Source organism: Anarhichas minor, unplaced genomic scaffold (genome assembly GCF_050575085.1).
Source record: "Anarhichas minor isolate MPS153535 unplaced genomic scaffold, ASM5057508v1 ptg000011l, whole genome shotgun sequence".
In the NCBI taxonomy this organism is placed as follows: domain Eukaryota; kingdom Metazoa; phylum Chordata; class Actinopteri; order Perciformes; family Anarhichadidae; genus Anarhichas; species Anarhichas minor.
The window spans coordinates 9,398,484-9,415,057 of NW_027466457.1; the positions used below are offsets into that span (position 1 = coordinate 9,398,484).

A 16,574-nucleotide genomic window follows, 5' to 3' on the forward strand; every position below is an offset into this window, starting at 1 on the left:
TTTGGGGAGGTTGACATCATGAATTGCTTCTAGTATGAATCTAATCCCGGTTGGTTGCAGGATCCACACTTCCCTCCAGTTTGCCTCTGAATCTCACAACCAGTTTCCTCCTGCCAACTTCTCTGTTGCGTTGCTCCATGAAGGCTGTGCTGTGCTTTCTCACATCTATAAAAAAAACTCAAAAGCGGGCTATTTTAAGAGCAGGTGAAATTGAAGTCATTTTAAATCTGCATCAGGCTCGTCTCTTGCCTCAATATCCAGCTGAGAGGTATAGACAACCTCAGCTCATCAGAGATGTTCTCATGTAAAGGCACACATTGATTTGTCCTGTATCCTGCGGACATGCCTGTTATTGCATTGATGAGAAGAGAGAGGACGGAGAGTATCTTCCTCCCCAACAGGAGACGAAATGAGACCCAGCTGACGCTCTAGAAGTCTCTGTCTCGCCTGCTGAAAATTTGACAGCTCTCCAGCAAGTGCTTAAAAGCGACGGTAGATCACGACCCCCCCCCCCCCCCCCCAATACATAAAATAAGGACATTTTTTCCATTACATACTTGTAAGGAGCAGACACATCACCAGAGCCTGAAAGAAAGCTATTTGCTAAGACTGGTGTTTGTCAGTGTAAACGGCTGGAGAATGAGTTTCACTCAGTCTGTAGCATATTTTTCTGATGCTGGGTCCTAATATTCTTTCTATTCTATTGTGATTGTATTTTATTCTGGTCTCATACAGAAGATGTTGCCCTTGCTCAGCAGGGATAAAGTTCTCTAACACTTCCCTCCAGTGCTTTTCCTTTGGAGGTCATTGAAAATGAAACGCAAAATCAATGTGATCAGCTGCTTCAAAATGTTACTGCAGTTATTTCATACCAGCCATGTCTTTGAATAAACCTTCAGAGGAATATTTCCCAGGTTGTTCAATACATTTTCAAATCCTTTTTTCTGACTGTCTAGATTTAAGACTAGGAAACTGGCAGTGAGACATAAAGTAACTGCTGAACTCAGACCTCTGCATCGGGTAGCAATGTGGCATGCAGTTAAAAGCACACAACATACTCATGTTTACCAGTATTTCAGCTCTAGGGATGGCAATGTTGATGGTCAGTTGGTTGGTGGGCCTCCGCTTTCATCCAGAGTGAAATATCTCAACTACTGCTGAGATCTTGTACAGACCTGTATGTTCCCAAGAGGATGAGTTTTCAATAGCAGCACCATGAGGTGAAATGCCTCCACAATTATTGGATGGATTGCCAAGAAATGTGGTACAGGCATTTATGTTCCCCTTAGGAGGAATTGTAATAACGTTGGTGATCCCTCAACATTTCATAAACATAATCAGGTCACAATTTGAATGTGTCCAACACTTTGCTTTATGACCAAATTCCTGCAAATGAATGACTCTAGTGCAGTGTCCGTCTGGAACCGCCGTTAGAAGTGTGCCAATCGATTGGCCCCGGGAAGTGCAGCGTTGCAGAGAACCGCTCATCACTCGTTGACTCCAGGGATATTAGGAGGAGTTTGGCATAACGTCATACATCAAGGTATCATCAGCAAAAGTGACCTCCAGTCGATGAGCCTCTGCCTGTAAAAGGCCTGCTGCGGAGACAAATCAATGTCATAATCCGCGAGCACAAATGAGATCCACGAGTGCTTTCACATCACTCCGCACAGAATACCTCAGAAGACCCCTTCTAACACTACTCTTCTTCTCACAAAGCTTTCACCTGTTTTTTCTTTTTGACAGTAAGAGGGCGGACCTAGTCACCATTGTATCATTAAATCTAATTGGTTACAATCCTCGTCTTTGGATCGGCCGGATGTTACAACAGACAGTAGCTAGGTGGTGGTATAAAGGTGGTTTGCAATCCGCCACCTAACACTACTCCACTACATCTTGGAGGTATAAATATTGTACTTTTTACTTCACCAAATTTCTCTGACAAGTTAACTCTTCAGACAGGCAGAAGAGTGAGAAGTGTTGTTGGCCTGGTTATCCAAAGTTTATTAATATTGAACATTTCGTGTGTCCAAATTTCCCCAACTTCGACACTGAATGTCCTTGGATCTCAAGCAATAGTGTGAAGTAGATCGGATGAATGGTCCAAGAGATATGACACACGGACAGAGAGAAAGACTAAATACCAGCATGTTGGTGTTGTCGTTGTGCGAATTTTAGCATTCTGATGTTAGCATTTAGCTAAGTACAGCCTGGCATGGCCATGGTCTTGTTTTATACGGAAATGTACCAAAAAGACAAAATGGTGAGTCACAATTTATTTATTTTTACAAAATAGCTGCTTTCTTTTCTTTTATTATTTGTGCGGAGCAGAATCCATATCTGACACCACTATTTAACTTGAGTACGCAGTATGTAACACATTTACAGCACCTACACTGGAAGAAAGAACACTCATCTCTATTACAGCGCGTACAGCCCTCTATTACAGTGCTGTGTTGATAAGTGAAGTATCATGCTGTGAAGTATGTTCTTTTTTTACTTGAAATATCCTGCCTAATGCATTTTCTGCCACTCAAGGTATATCAATGGACCATTGCGTCAAACACAGTAGGCCGAATCAAAAACGTTTTGATATTCCTGCAAAACTAAAACAAGTGAAATCCTGGAACATTTTATTTTAACATTAGTCAGGCCCCTCTTATTGTTTGTAGAGCATCCAGTGAGGTCATTTCTAGCCATGTCCATGTGAAATAAGGATGTAAATGGTAGGCAGAGATGGAGCGAAGTGTATTCGGGTATGACCAGTGTGCTGCCTCAGGGACACGGCCGTTATTCACATTTCGACATAAGACTGAATCTGAGCTGTGAATAAATCACTCAAGTCAACAAAAGAGAAGAAGATAAAGAGAGTGAACTGCGGGAAAACATAATGGGCCAAAAGGAAGTTCAAATAAAAAGACGAGAAATATCGAGAGCGGTGAAGATTTATTTTTAATGAGCATGCATCATTTGTGGGATTTGGGGACTCATCAGAAAGCACAGATCATATTTCATATAGAAATAACATCTGCCATAAATAACAACCTGCTCATTACAAAGATGATGAGAACACCCAATGCAATAATGATTTGTTGTGTTTGAAGATGCTCTGACTGCGAGATGAGCATCGAGATAAGTGTTCATAAAAACAGCAATAACATTATGACTCATTCCGAATATTTCCATCCACGGACTCAAACAGCCACATACCAATTACCTTGAAAACCGTAAAGCCACGGTCTCCCTCAGTGATAGAAAAACATTCCAGACAGCTGAAAGTAGGCCCAGGAGGACGGCAGGGGAAATGAAAATTTTGGAGGAATACACTGAGGATGCATTTCAACACACTTCCAGAAGGGTCTGATTGCTAGACAGAATTCATGGTCTCTGGCCTGGTCGCGTCATCTCCAGGTCCTCCAGGTCAAAACCGCTGCGAGTAGAAATGCCAAACGATTCCTCATTCACAATAGTCCAGCGCCTGTGTATCCGCTCAGGGTCAAGAACTCTCCTGGCTGACATTTTGGTGGTGTAGCTGGAAGATAAACTTGATGACACATCTCCCGGTTTCACCATTAACATTTATGTGGTCATATTAAAAAATAATGTTCATTGACTACTTCATTTGTCACTAGCAACAATGAAATCTACACGGTGAGGCAGGTTGTTGCACTGATCCTTGCAAATGGGTTATAATGACTGCATGGTTTTCCCTTTGACACTCTGGTTGAACCAAATGCAAAAAACCCGTGACTGACTGTTCATGCCACACTGTGCAAATCAGTGCCTACAATGTCGGCAGCTTCACTTCCAGTCATCGCTCTCCTCAAGAGATGTTGGCTTGTTGACTCTCACGAGTTTCATTTTCACATATCATTTATGATTTTAGTGTTTTTAACTTTTTTAGTATTTTTAACTTGCATTTTGTCATGTTGCAACACATTTTCAGGGTTTTTTAAAGAACGGTGTCAAATTTTGGGCTTATTTGCTTTCTCTCTGAGAGATAGGTGAGAAGATTGATATCTATTGATTGATATCATCTATCTACGAAACATGAAGTTACAGCCAGTGAGCTTAGGTTTCTGTGTGTCTGATTTGGGGGGCTGTGTCCAATAATTCCTGTGACTTTCTGATACTTTCTGATACTGACAATCTGACATTCTCACCCACTTCACGCAGCAGGCAGCCAGCTGTGCAGAGGCGAGAAAGTTAACTGGGTTTGAGCGCTCTCTTTTTCATTCGTTATATAACTGAGGCAATTCTTCTGAGCAGAACACTATGAACGCCTTCCAGGAGAGACTGTCTGTGCCTGTTATCCCAATAACTATCCCTCCATGGTCTGATTCTTAATACCGGACATGTTTAGGAGAAGCTACATATGATGAGGGTCACGGGAGTCATGAACAAAACTAGTGAAACACAACTAACCCTTACTGACATGAATAAGCTCATATGATACATGCAGAAACATCGTTTCCTTGGCCATCACGTTAATGGCTTATCAATAGTTCTCCAGCTGAGATATGTTTGTTTGCCCATCCACAAGTATCGAGCTACGATAGCGTGCTCTGCATTTAAACACAATGATAAGGGAGAAAATGCAGTGAAGTTAAAAGATTTAAAAAAAAAGACAGCTCTGTTTCTCTGGTGAGTAGTGAGCAACAGGAAACACCAGAACAAGACACAACGTCAGAGATCAGAAGCCCCAACTGTGTCTGTCCGGAAAGTGAAGTTGAAGGATGAATAGAGCCAAGAACGCGTTCAGTTCATTTACTCCTACTGAGGCCGTAAAGGAGTCCCAAATGACAGCTGAAAGGAGCTAAAAGTTAAGAAATGAATGCTCACAAATGAAAAGTCTCTTTATTGAGACTTGACAATTTAATGAAGTGTTTCTGAATATGCCTCATGGAATAACTCCGACACATTCGTCACTCCAACAAAGACAGGAATCATTTGCAAGTAATAGTAACTCTAGATCATCCAAGCATCATTTAGGGATCGTGTGAGGGAATAAAGCCACAGAAAGAAAAGATGCAATCACAGGTCATGACAAAAAAGAACCTGTGTTGCTGCAATGTAGGAACTCCAGCAGTGGAAGGGGAAACTTTGTAAGCATAAACTTCCAAGTAATGTAGTGGCTTGTCACTGAATGGTTTTACCCAATTTCAAAAGAAAAGTGTTCATGGATGCTGGTGTTTTTCCCCCACTGCATTCTGTCAGAGGCTATACTCACCAAACCTTTTCAGCTACGTGGCATTCCTTCATCAGGGAAGTGTCTGAGGTTGTTTTGGGGTTCCTACATGTGACTTACAGATCTTGTCCCTTCCCTAAAATAAATAGATAAGAATTGAAGAGGTGTTTTTTCACAACGAGAGGGAGAGATTAAGGGATGTTGCATTTTGGATTTCTTTGAGCATGAGATGGTTAAATGAGGCTATGAAGAGATTTTTCTTGAATCCACAGTTTTGTTCTCAAAGAGCAGGAATCTTTTGAGAACAATAGATATTGCTTTTGAAATTACTGTGAAATGTTAAGAGACGGAAGCGATTTGAGACTGTGTTTTAAAACAATAGTCTACAAATTAGGTTGAATGTGTTCATAATTTGCTGCATTGTTACAAAAAAGTGGGCGTCAACCGTTTATACGCTAACCGGGGTTGAGATGAAAAATGATCGAGTATTGTATGTGTTTTGTTTCATGGTTGTAGAAAAGAGTTGTGAAATGTGTTTTATCTTTGTATTGCATTCACATTGCTTTGCATCTCTCTGTGTTGACTCTCAAAGTCTGTGAACTGGACACTGATTCCCTGTCTGACCCTGACCCTGTACTCTGACTGTAGCTGCAGAGGGGCCAAATGAAAAGAGCAGGACAGACAAATAAATAAATAATGTTAAAGATACTGCAGATATTCTAAGAGACAGGAGGAGGTTGGTGGTGGGGGTACAGTGGGATGAGACAGGCAGGCACCATACAGCTGACAATCGTGTGAAACAGCGATGCTGCTGCTATTTCCTCCTGATCTTAATGTGCTGACTTGTTAATAGTTAAAGGGCAACACTACTAAAGACCAGACAATTAGACACAAATAGATGTAAGACATAACCCTTTAATCCAATGAGACTGAGCAGCCTCACACACACACATACACACAGATGTGAGATTTAGTTTTCATCACATTGGATTGTATCAGCGCTGGCTGGACAGGTACAGAGATAGAGTCGCTCATGAAAGTCATGAGGCCTTTTTTTTATGTGGAACAGTGGAGGGAAAGTTGATTTGCCTGGGGAAAGGTGAAAAAGGAAAGGTGAAAAAATATAGGCATGTCACTCAACAATAGGCCCATCACTACTTCTGTCTCAGATTTCCATGGACCTTGTCAAGCCTGGCAGGTGATTGGGTGAGACATGTGAGACTCCCCGCTCACCTGAGCTCACCAACTGTTGCCATGCCAACAGAAGATGTGCCCTCAAGGCGTCACGGGTGTGTGTGTGTGTGTGTATGGATTTGTGCCGACCCCTGGCAATACTTGGATATGCAGTGTAGTCTCACTCTTATAGAGTTTCCCATAATACATACTGTGCTGCATCCTCAAAAAGACAACTGTAGGCCGAACAGAATAAAATCTACCCACAGTATCTCCATTATGTGGTTTATTTGGGCTTTGGCCCATCATAAGTGATAATTGGATTCAAGTATTTCGTATCATTTACTGTTATTGGTTTTGTGATACAACCAGATCTGTTTTGGCAATCTTTGGTTGTTCTAAGATGACAAAGAATGACAGAAACATTACATGCGTTAGATTAGAAATCATTGAAGTCTCAGATTTAAAGGAGCTTTTTTATCATTCAAATGGACATAAAAGTGTTTCAGATGTTTGGGGGGGGGGGGGGGGGGGGGGGGGGGTTATGAATGACTCTTTAACGAAATTAAAGTGATCATTTACAACAACAAAACATCTTTTCATCAATAAATGATTTCGTCTGTAGCAAAATTAAGATAATGACTCTTTTTGTGATTACTCATTTTGGGACAACAATGAAGATCTAACATCTACACAGACAGTAATTGTTGGTTAAATTAGTTTTTCTAATCGAAATTGTTGATAATACAAAAGCATAAGTAATGACAGCCTCATTTATAACAGAGTATTACTTTTGGATGGATAAAAAACGACTCTCGCTCGCTACTTGTAGAACCACTAAAACCCCAATCTGCCCTTTTAATGGCCTGGATCCATAATCTTCTTCTATTTTTAGCAAAGGCCCTTGATCCCCCTGAATATTAACCAATTTTCCATCTATCTTTTCTGTGTTTGGCGCAGTTTACTGCCCAACAACTCTGTGTCATCTCGGCTTTGGAGCTTGGCCCAGCCAGTGCAATTACTGACAGTGGCAAGCGAGTCGCATCGCACTGGCAAGCCTGGGGCCAAGCCTCAGGCAGGCGTGAGGACAGTGGCAAGTGAGCGGCACTCGTTCGGCACCCGTTGAGAAGCTGTCGAGAGTACCACGGTGGCAATCAGTCAACCCATCGACTCACTGTCAACTAGGACTTGGCTAAATTTACCGGGAAAGCCCACAGATGGCTGCCAAAGCGGTTATGCCCCCTCAATGCGTGCACACCCAGTAATGTTTGTAGACAAGAAACCAGTCAATGGAAAAAATCCCATTGGCTTTTTGTAGAAGAAACCAGCGCAATGCTAACTTGCAAAACTATTACAAAATGACAAAAATACGCTCTATCCGAACGTCTCTGTGCTAAGTTGACAGAGCCGGCCCGGCCTTTTATTGCATGTTCGTGCACGTGAGCGTGCCCCACTGGCTAGCTCACAACCGCCATTCTGTGCTGCGCTCATACAAAGGTTACCAGTTGATAACGCCATCTCGATTGACGGCGTTGTTGCAGTAGCATCCAAACTTCTGGTCCCCACAGGTAAACACTGTTAGCTCTGTTGCTGTTGTTTGCACTGTTAGCGCCGTTAGCAATGTTAGCTGTCATCTCGAACTATACAAAGACAATTCTCAAAAATATATGCACTCTGCAATCTTTGAAAAACCCAGAATGTCATTTAACAAAACTGACGGCATTTACAAAATCCTTGTATTTTCTTTCTAACTTTATTCAAAAATAAAGAAATAAATCATGCCCACAGCAGGATAAAAAAAGAGCAAAGACAATTTGCAGCTACCTGGATTGGGAAATGCAGTCGCAATTTGGTGAACAGGTTAAATTGGTTTCATGCAAAAGACAGAATATGTTGCACTCTGGAAAAACCAGTGCCTTCAGAACAGCTACAAGTGTTGCACGAAAGATTGCAGGGTGAATATTTTCCAGAATATCGGACACTGACGCAAATGCAAAGGCAATAATACGTGAGAGGGACACATTGAGGCTATAGAGAACAACTGATTGTCTTGCTGATTGAATATAAATGTAACATTTTACATGCTGAGTGACTCAAATCAGTGGCTCCAACTGACCTTGAACAAGAAGGTAATGGTTGTTCCAGGGTTTTCCAATGGAAGAATGCAAATTGAATTGTCTAACGTTCCCAGCACAGGAGCAACAGCAATCTGTGCTGCACAGACACTATTACTTCCACAAGAAAAGAAGAAGAAAGAGAGGCTTTGATGTTCAGTGGCCTAAATCAAAAGGCGGCAATGTCTGAGCAACCTCACACGAGGTCATTGACCGATCAGAAAGCTAGCACTTAAGAAGAGTGACATTTTGTGGCATTAAGAAAGCAGTTTAAGTGGAAGGCTTGCTGTTTTAAAATGTCAGACCTTGGTAATTTCATGCCATTCCACTTTCCATCCAGACAACAAGGAGAGGTAAAAGCATGCACTCTTAAGGAGAGTGCTGCCAATGACACCCACATTGACCCAATTTACTGTACTGTTCCGTATGAATTGACAGGAGGAGGAAGAAATTTCCTGCATGAACAAATGCGATTCATGTAAGGTTAGTCTCAACAGTTGGATAAGTCTATATTCCTTTTAATGGAGTATTGATTTCAAAAGCAAATAGCACCCTCTATAACCTGACTTTTATACTCCTTTGTACTCGGATGTCTGTTTATATGCCTTCGAGAGCGCCAGTGGAAAGGAACAATATATTACCGTAAATCAACGGATTATAAGAGGCTTACTGTCATTGTAATTCAAAGGCTTTTCAGCTGCAAGACAAGCCCACATCCTGTGAGTAATTTATCACTGTACACCGCCACGTTGTCATTTGGGATTTGATTCTTTGCATGTCCCTCCGAGACACAAATACCTAAGTGCATTTCACCACATGGAAGTAGGTAGAACTATTCTCTTATCTGAGGACGCTTTGACAAGTAGACGTTTGGGCTGTTAACTTGATCCCTATTAAAGAGAAGACCCTGTCGCTTGATTTAGTGATGCTCCATTTTTAGCCAATGTAGCCAACCAGAGCCTTCTACTGCCATCACATATTCAAAATAACTATATGACACGTTGTTCCCTGCCAACATACAATAAGCCCATAGCTCATTAAATGTAATTGTAGTCTGGAGAAGCTTGTAAGACACAGGCTGAGTGAGAGACCACTGGATGGACAGGGAGAGGAGAATTTAATTATCCTGACGTTGAAGCCCCCCCCCCCTCAGACATGTCTCGTAATCTGCCTTCATGTGCCAGCTGGGGAAAAGAAAAAGAAAGCAAAAAAAATGTCTGACTACCTTTGGATCATGTGGCTGATGGTGTGAAATTGTTGCCATGGTTAAACTGGTGCACCTGCGTGGATTCAAATCTCGTCTCTCAGAAGAGGATGCACATTTTGGTGAAAGTAGCTTTTAATTAAATTGTGCGTTGCGTACCTTTCTCTTTACAAAGCTCTACCCCTGAGCTTTCCTTTATTCAGTCCTTTTCAGTTAGATTACATTTGCCACCGTCGATCCCGAGGACTTTAAGCTACTGAATTAGTCAACAAGTTTGAATCCACCTTGATCATTGGCCAGCTGGGACTGAACCACTGGCATGCTCGTGCTCTACCAATCATCCAGAAGGGGTTTATGTAAACACCACTTTGATCCCCCTCAATGACGTCAACCACACAGACCCCCAGTCAGAATAAATGAGCCTTAGTTTGCAAACTGTGGGGCTGTAAGTAGTTTATGGCAAAGGCAGTGTTTGTTGTCAGTAAAGCTCACAGGCTGCAGGGGCAGTGAGAGTTCAAAGTTAGCACAACAACTGTCACCTGACACACAGGTGTTTCCATTTAAACGCAAACAGGCGTTAAAAAGGCAAGACGTAACGCAGGTTTTACTTTGCTTTCAAAACTCTGACTTTTATTACTGTAAAAAGACAACAGACAAGACAAAGAACATTTGGAGAATTTTAAAAACATTCTGAAAATGGAAACATTATCTAAGACAACTTTGTATTGGTCCGCACCGATTACATGATCTCATGTAAAAACTTACACATTTGTTTATCGACAATCTTAAATGAAATCTAAAATCCAGTGACAAAAACTATGCTGCTACTTTTTGGAACGCTGCATGTATTGTGTACAATGAACGGACCTTGTATGGTCCGGTACTATAATATAAAATCACATTTGAGGATTTTTTGTAAAAGTAGAGCATTATATGCAGTGCATAACTATCATCTCCTAACAATTTACTGATTATATATTTTTTAAATGATTAACTGCTTTTCACATATAAAAAGGCACAGCACTTTCATGTATCCTGTACTTTCCATCACAAGTGACGTGAGTAATGCGTGGTTTATGACTCAAACAGATCACAGATGGCCAGGTGTGTTTTCGACACAGAGAACGCTGGGTACAGAGGGTCAGTAAACCTGTGCTTGTAGGAATGCATTAAAGCTAGACTGCCCCCTGGTGTCACATTAAAGAATGATAAAATGCCCTCCTCAAATTCGAGGAACACTCCCACCCTCTGCAGCCCGTCGCCATCCACAGGAACCGCCACCTTGTTATGCAGAGCTTCCACCTTCTTTCGGTCACAGGCCAGGCACCAGGAATGCGAGTTGAAGCCCAGACGAGAGTTGTCCTTTTGGCCTTTCCTCTCTATCTGACTCTCACACAGCCCCACCTTCCAGCGGCCCTCATCCCCAGGCACGTTCACCTCCCAGTAACAGCACCCCTTCTCCAGGGAACGGGAGGCCAGGACCTGTGGAAAGGAGCTGAATCGAGCATCGTGATCGGTGTAGGCCTGCTGGGCTTCGCTGTAGGTCACCCTCCTGTTGTTATCGGACAGCTGCAGCTTGGGATGGGCAGTATCTGCATCCAAGAAGAGGGCGGTACCATCTGTACACAGAAAAGGGAAATTAAAGAAGAATTAAGACTAATTGAATATACCACAATTGGGCCTACTGGATGCATTTTGTCCATTGGTTTAATTAGCTGCGATTCATCAGTGAGTGGCAAGTAAACAGGTGTTGGTACAAAACCCCCCCCCCAAACAAACATGTCTTACGGCGCAGTCTGTAGAAGTCTCTGGATTTGCCTGGCACAGTGATGACGACTGAGTCCAGACGTTTCTCAGTCCAACTCTGCAGACATCTGAGCCGGGCCCGATCCACTTCCTCTGGAGCCTTGAACTGGTCCACACAGCTCCCAATGTTACTAGTCCTGGTGAGGGAAAGCATAAAGATCTAAGACTATTACACTTAATTATTCCTTAATCACCTCGAGAGGAGGCATATGAAGAGTTACAAACAAAGTTACCTTTAGCCTTTTAGCAAACCTAGCGAGATTGACTAAAGCGTCTGTGAAAGAAGACCCAAATAAACACATCATACATCTACCCCAAAAGACTGCAGTTGTTATTCATAATATGCCGGTCAACAATCCATTTGTTTATTTTGATTTGTTTATAATATAAATGTAGCAGAAAATACAGCTTGTTAATAAAAATTGTGTTGACTTATTCTCATATTTGTATTTGAGTAGTTTCATACAGAGTTGAAAGCATTAAAGGGTTGGTTCACCACAATAACAAATAAAAACAGAACACCGTTCCTCACTATCCTCTTGTGGTATCCAGCCATGCAGATGGTTTTGTTTTATTGTGAACATAACTTTGCCCTTTCAGATGGCAAAGTTATCCGTTTTAGGGAGCTCTGGTAGATAGACTAGTAGTTCATTCTCAGCTGAATGAAAATCAGAGAATGCATGTGAAATATTTTTCCAGAACACCACAAGACTTCCCAGGACATTTAGCTTTTTTCTCAGATTGTTCGTGTGTTTTCAATGACTTGAAAATGAGTCAAATGTATTCCAGGTTTTCCAGGAGGCGTGGGAACCCTGTCTGTGGATATCCAGCTCTACAGGTGCACTGACTCTTTGTCGGTAAATTGCTGTTGATTTTTTAAAATGTAATTGTTGGTCAGTAGCAAAAAACCAAATTCAATTCAAATCCAAACAAATATTGAGGTTGGAAGCAGAGAGCGATCTCAAAACCTTGACACTTACTTCTGCATCGCTAAAGGGAAGTGAGAGAATAAGGTTGAACCGACTCTTTAGGACATTAATGACATTTTTTTGCACGCTGGCTGTTTACTGAAGCTATGCTTTGTTGGTAGAACACTTAGCTATCGACATGTTCAACAAATAAACTCTTTACATGCAACCAGGTAAAGTTGAGAAGGAAATCACTTACAGTTGGGCTACCTTGCTGTATTCCTGTCATGTCAGAGAGAAGAAAAAGAAGATTCCTTGTGTTAGTGTTCATAGGTCATTAAAGCCAAAAGTAAGTAGATCTTATGTTTTACTTAAAGTTCTCTAACATCCAACGCACCATAATGAAGAGCTGGTCCTGAATGCGTTTGTCCCCTTTGGCATCAGCCAACCCCTCCAGGGTGTGGAGTCCCTGTTGCATGGATTGCAGGGAGCTCCGGAGGTGGCCGAGCTCCTCCTCTAGTCCCCCCAGAACTCTGCTTTCCTCCTTCGTCACACACTGGAGAGCCGATTGCTCCTCCTGCTCCAGGGCCTCTCTGATGGCTCTGTACTGCTGCTGCACTCCTGCTCGAGCCTCGCTTAAAACCACCTGGATGGATGGATGGACGGACACACACACACACACACACACACACACACACACACACACACACACACACACACACACACACACACACACACACACACACACACACACACACACACACACACACACACACACACACACACACACACACACACACACACACACACACACACACACTGAATCAACGTCATGCAACGCAATACTCTCAATTCCAGTACGGCTCTTTCTCATTGCGGTCAGAGAACCCTGACTCGACCAGCGGAAAAGAAATGTGAAAATCTGAATTTAAGATTGAAGATGTTTTCTCAAGCAATACGAGCATCAAACCAACTTTAAATAGTATAAAACATTTAAACACCGCTAATGTGTTTCATGAATCTGAATTCAATAAATCTAGAATGTATAATTAACATCATATCCGTTGACCCACAAAACTATAATTAACTACATTATATATATTGAAAATTCAACCTATTCAAAAACATGTGGATAAGTCTCAGCATCTGTAAGAAACATATACATCATGTCGGGTCAGACACTATATGGAACTACAGAGTGAAATCTCTTACACCGAAGGTCTCTTTCTTCTGAGTGAGTTCAGTCGCCCTGTTCTTCACTTCCTCTTCAGCCTCCTGCAGTTGCTTGATTTCTTCTTTTAGGTTCACCTGAGTGGGAAGGAGGGGAGGGAATGACTTATTATCTGTTACGGCAATATTTACATCCATCTCAACTTTGACCACGATCACCGTGTATTTTACAGTATACGTGGTGCTGTAAGGTCCCCACTTACCCTGAGCTCTCTCTCTGCCTCCCTGATGCTGATGCAGGTGTGGTCGCGGTGCGAGCCAATGACGGTGCACACCGTGCACACACACACTCCGCACTGCCGACAGTAGATGCGGTTTATCTCCTGGTGCTCCTGACACCTCCAGGGAGAAAAATCCTCCATGGGAGGAACCAAGGTATGATTCTGGAAGACGGGGGAGTCCAGGTGAGGACGCAGGTGTTCCGTACACATGGAAGCGCCGCACACCAGACAGGTCTTGACAGCGGACTGACACCTAGTTTTAGGGCAATAATGGCAGGGCACAGGGCTGACATTTTTGTCCTCTGACCCGAGGAAGATGCCAACGCGACTTGGAAATCTTGGGGCATCGGCAGGATGTTTGCTGGATATCAGGGGAGAGTTGCTGCCATGGTGTACAGGAGACGTACCTTTACCTGGAGTTGAAAATCCAGGAAAAGAATCAGAGTTGGCAGGTTTCATTGGCGATGCAAGAACTCCTGTCACTTGTGTGTCCTTCTTTGGAGTTGCAAGAGCAGGCGCATCACATAGATCTACTTCATTGGAGGTGTCAGAGTCATCCAATGAGATCATTTCTACCGGTTTAGGCTGGTTCTGCTGGATTGAGATGTCTGGAGGCACATCACTTGCAGGCACTGCCTTGCTGTCAGAGGTGTCACTGGAGGACGTGCCATCGCCGTGCTCAGACTTTGTGGATTCTGGGTGCCCTGCTTTCTTGGATGTCTCCACACGCGTAGGCTGCAAGGGTTTGAACGAGAAGGAAGTGGTGGGTGTCTCGGTATCACTGGAGCGCTCGCGGGGAGACTCCCCAGTTGATCGTTTTGTGTCAGGTTGCTCTGATACAGGTGTGCTGGCTTTTCTCTTCCCGAGAAGTCGGCCGGTGAGTGAGGGCCTCCCCAATGTGGGATTAGAAGTATTTTGTTCATCATCACCCGATGTGCCTGTAAAATAGAATACAAACAAAGCAAAACTGGTTAGAGGGAGGGTTGACTTAGCACCTTTAGAGCAATACTTCACAAAAACACCTGCACAACAGTTCCACTTTAGTCAACTCAAGCAGTGATCTAGTTAACTTGTTTGCACTTCTGTGAGTTATTATGCTGCCTTGTAAGCTCACTCAGGAAAGCTGTCACTGAGTCTGCAGCCTGCCATAACTGACTGACATGTGTGTGATGATATGTGTCTAATGCACTTAATACGGATCCTGCATATTGGATTGGTGTTTCCTTACAATTGGTATTCAACTTAAAACTTTACCCTTGTTGACTATTTGCTAGCTAAATAACTATGAACTATTAACTAAATTACACAAGAGCGTATACATTTTAAAGATTTTAACTTGCTCTTTTGCGTAAAACGTCCAGGATGTGGATCGAATGGCATCTTCCGGAAGGGAAGTCGAGACTATTATATTTTTAGGGTGCCAGAATTACAAATATTAAAGTAGCTAGCTAATGCTAGCAGTGGGATAACATTAGTAAACGTCAACATTAGCTACCAACTTAAACACCGCTGCAGAAAAAATAAGCATTAACGTTGCTGTAACTTTCACGTTACCTGCAGCGCTGCGAGGCGGAGCCCATCGACTGCTGGCGGGAGACAGTCTGCTGTCAAACGGCAGAGTCTGGTACACTGTTGTACACCTCCACTCCGGACAGTGGTACGGGCCGGTCGGGGAAATACTCCACAGGTCCCCGATACACCGTTGGCAGAACCGGTGGTTACACTTGAGAGTGACGGGGTCCCGGGTCAGCTCGTCGCAGAGGGGACACCTCGCCGGGGTGTCCAACGTGGCTCCCATTTTGTTTTTGGCTGACGTTTACTTACTGTTTCCGCGATGTCTGGCAGCAAGGGGCGGGGCTACATGTTTGAATCAAGCTCCGCCCCCCCGCCCCCGGTAGTGCGTCTTTTAAAGGTACAGTCACGCCAAGCCAGTAGCATAATGTAGGAGCCATAGGTTGTATGTAAGGTAGGAGCACATTTTTAGGCTCTGAAATGTAGTCAAGTTGAGGTTGCATTTAAATGGAAATGCACAAATAAAGTACAAATATATCAAAAGTACAATACTTAGATACGTAGCCTACTTGGTTACTCTGTTGATAATATTAACCCATAATAAAGTAAAAGCAGCAAAACCACAATTTAAAAACACTCATACACACTTATAGTCAATCCACAAATCAATTTATCAATAATTACAGACTTACTTCATTGTCAATTTTATTGCATGCATGAATAAAAAGTACAATGTGTACCTTTTAAAAAGTAGTACAAAGTGGAAGTAAATTGCCCGTACAGAGTAGTAAATGTATTTTATATCACATCAATGGTACACTCCAGTCACTCACTTTCATCCGTCAAAGGTTTCATTATGTGATTGGTTGACTTTTACTTTCAGCGTTGCGTGAGGACACTGTGATGAACTCCATTGGTGTCTTCACAATAAAGTTGTTTTTCACAAAAATTCAAGAGCTCTGGAATTTTCCTCCTCTTTTTTCTGTACCAGAGCTTTGGGTTTGACCTGAGAAACCCTATTTTACATTTAGTAATTGTGGTTTAGAACAGAATTGCATAACTCTTTTTCCATAAAAGGGCTGATAACAAACATTTAGCCAATGGAATCTTAAGTCAAAAAGCTGCAAACATGTTATGCACTCACTCATTGTTTTGCCAAGAAATGCAATTAAATTAAATGTAAGTTATTCCTCATCTCACGATACCCCAAACAACTCC

At 42.6% G+C, this 16,574-nt stretch overlaps 1 protein-coding gene across 1 annotated transcript; it reads right to left on the reverse strand.

The window, feature by feature from the left end:
- Positions 1–10,281: 10,281 nt before the first annotated feature.
- On the reverse strand, positions 10,282–15,668 carry LOC142947614 (E3 ubiquitin-protein ligase TRIM21). The gene is made up of 7 exons (XM_076089298.1): positions 15,399–15,668; positions 13,827–14,782; positions 13,606–13,701; positions 12,791–13,039; positions 12,653–12,675; positions 11,468–11,622; positions 10,282–11,298 (listed from the first exon to the last, which is right to left on the reverse strand). Exons 1-7 carry the CDS (start codon positions 15,640–15,642, stop codon positions 10,754–10,756), a joined length of 2,268 nt encoding a protein of 755 aa, XP_075945413.1. The 5' UTR covers positions 15,643–15,668; the 3' UTR covers positions 10,282–10,753.
- Positions 15,669–16,574: the final 906 nt, after the last annotated feature.

Bases quoted from the DNA above. Each gene is read 5' to 3' on its own strand.
- LOC142947614 (XM_076089298.1), bottom strand. From the start codon at position 15,642: ATGGGAGCCACGTTGGACACCCCGGCGAGGTGTCCCCTCTGCGACGAG. The intron at 13,040-13,605 runs GTAAGAGATTTC...CCATCCATCCAG, and splicing joins AGAAGAAAGAGACCTTCGGT to GTGGTTTTAAGCGAGGCTCG. The intron at 11,623-12,652 runs GTAAGTGATTTC...TTCCCTCACCAG, and splicing joins TACAGCAAGGTAGCCCAACT to GACTAGTAACATTGGGAGCT.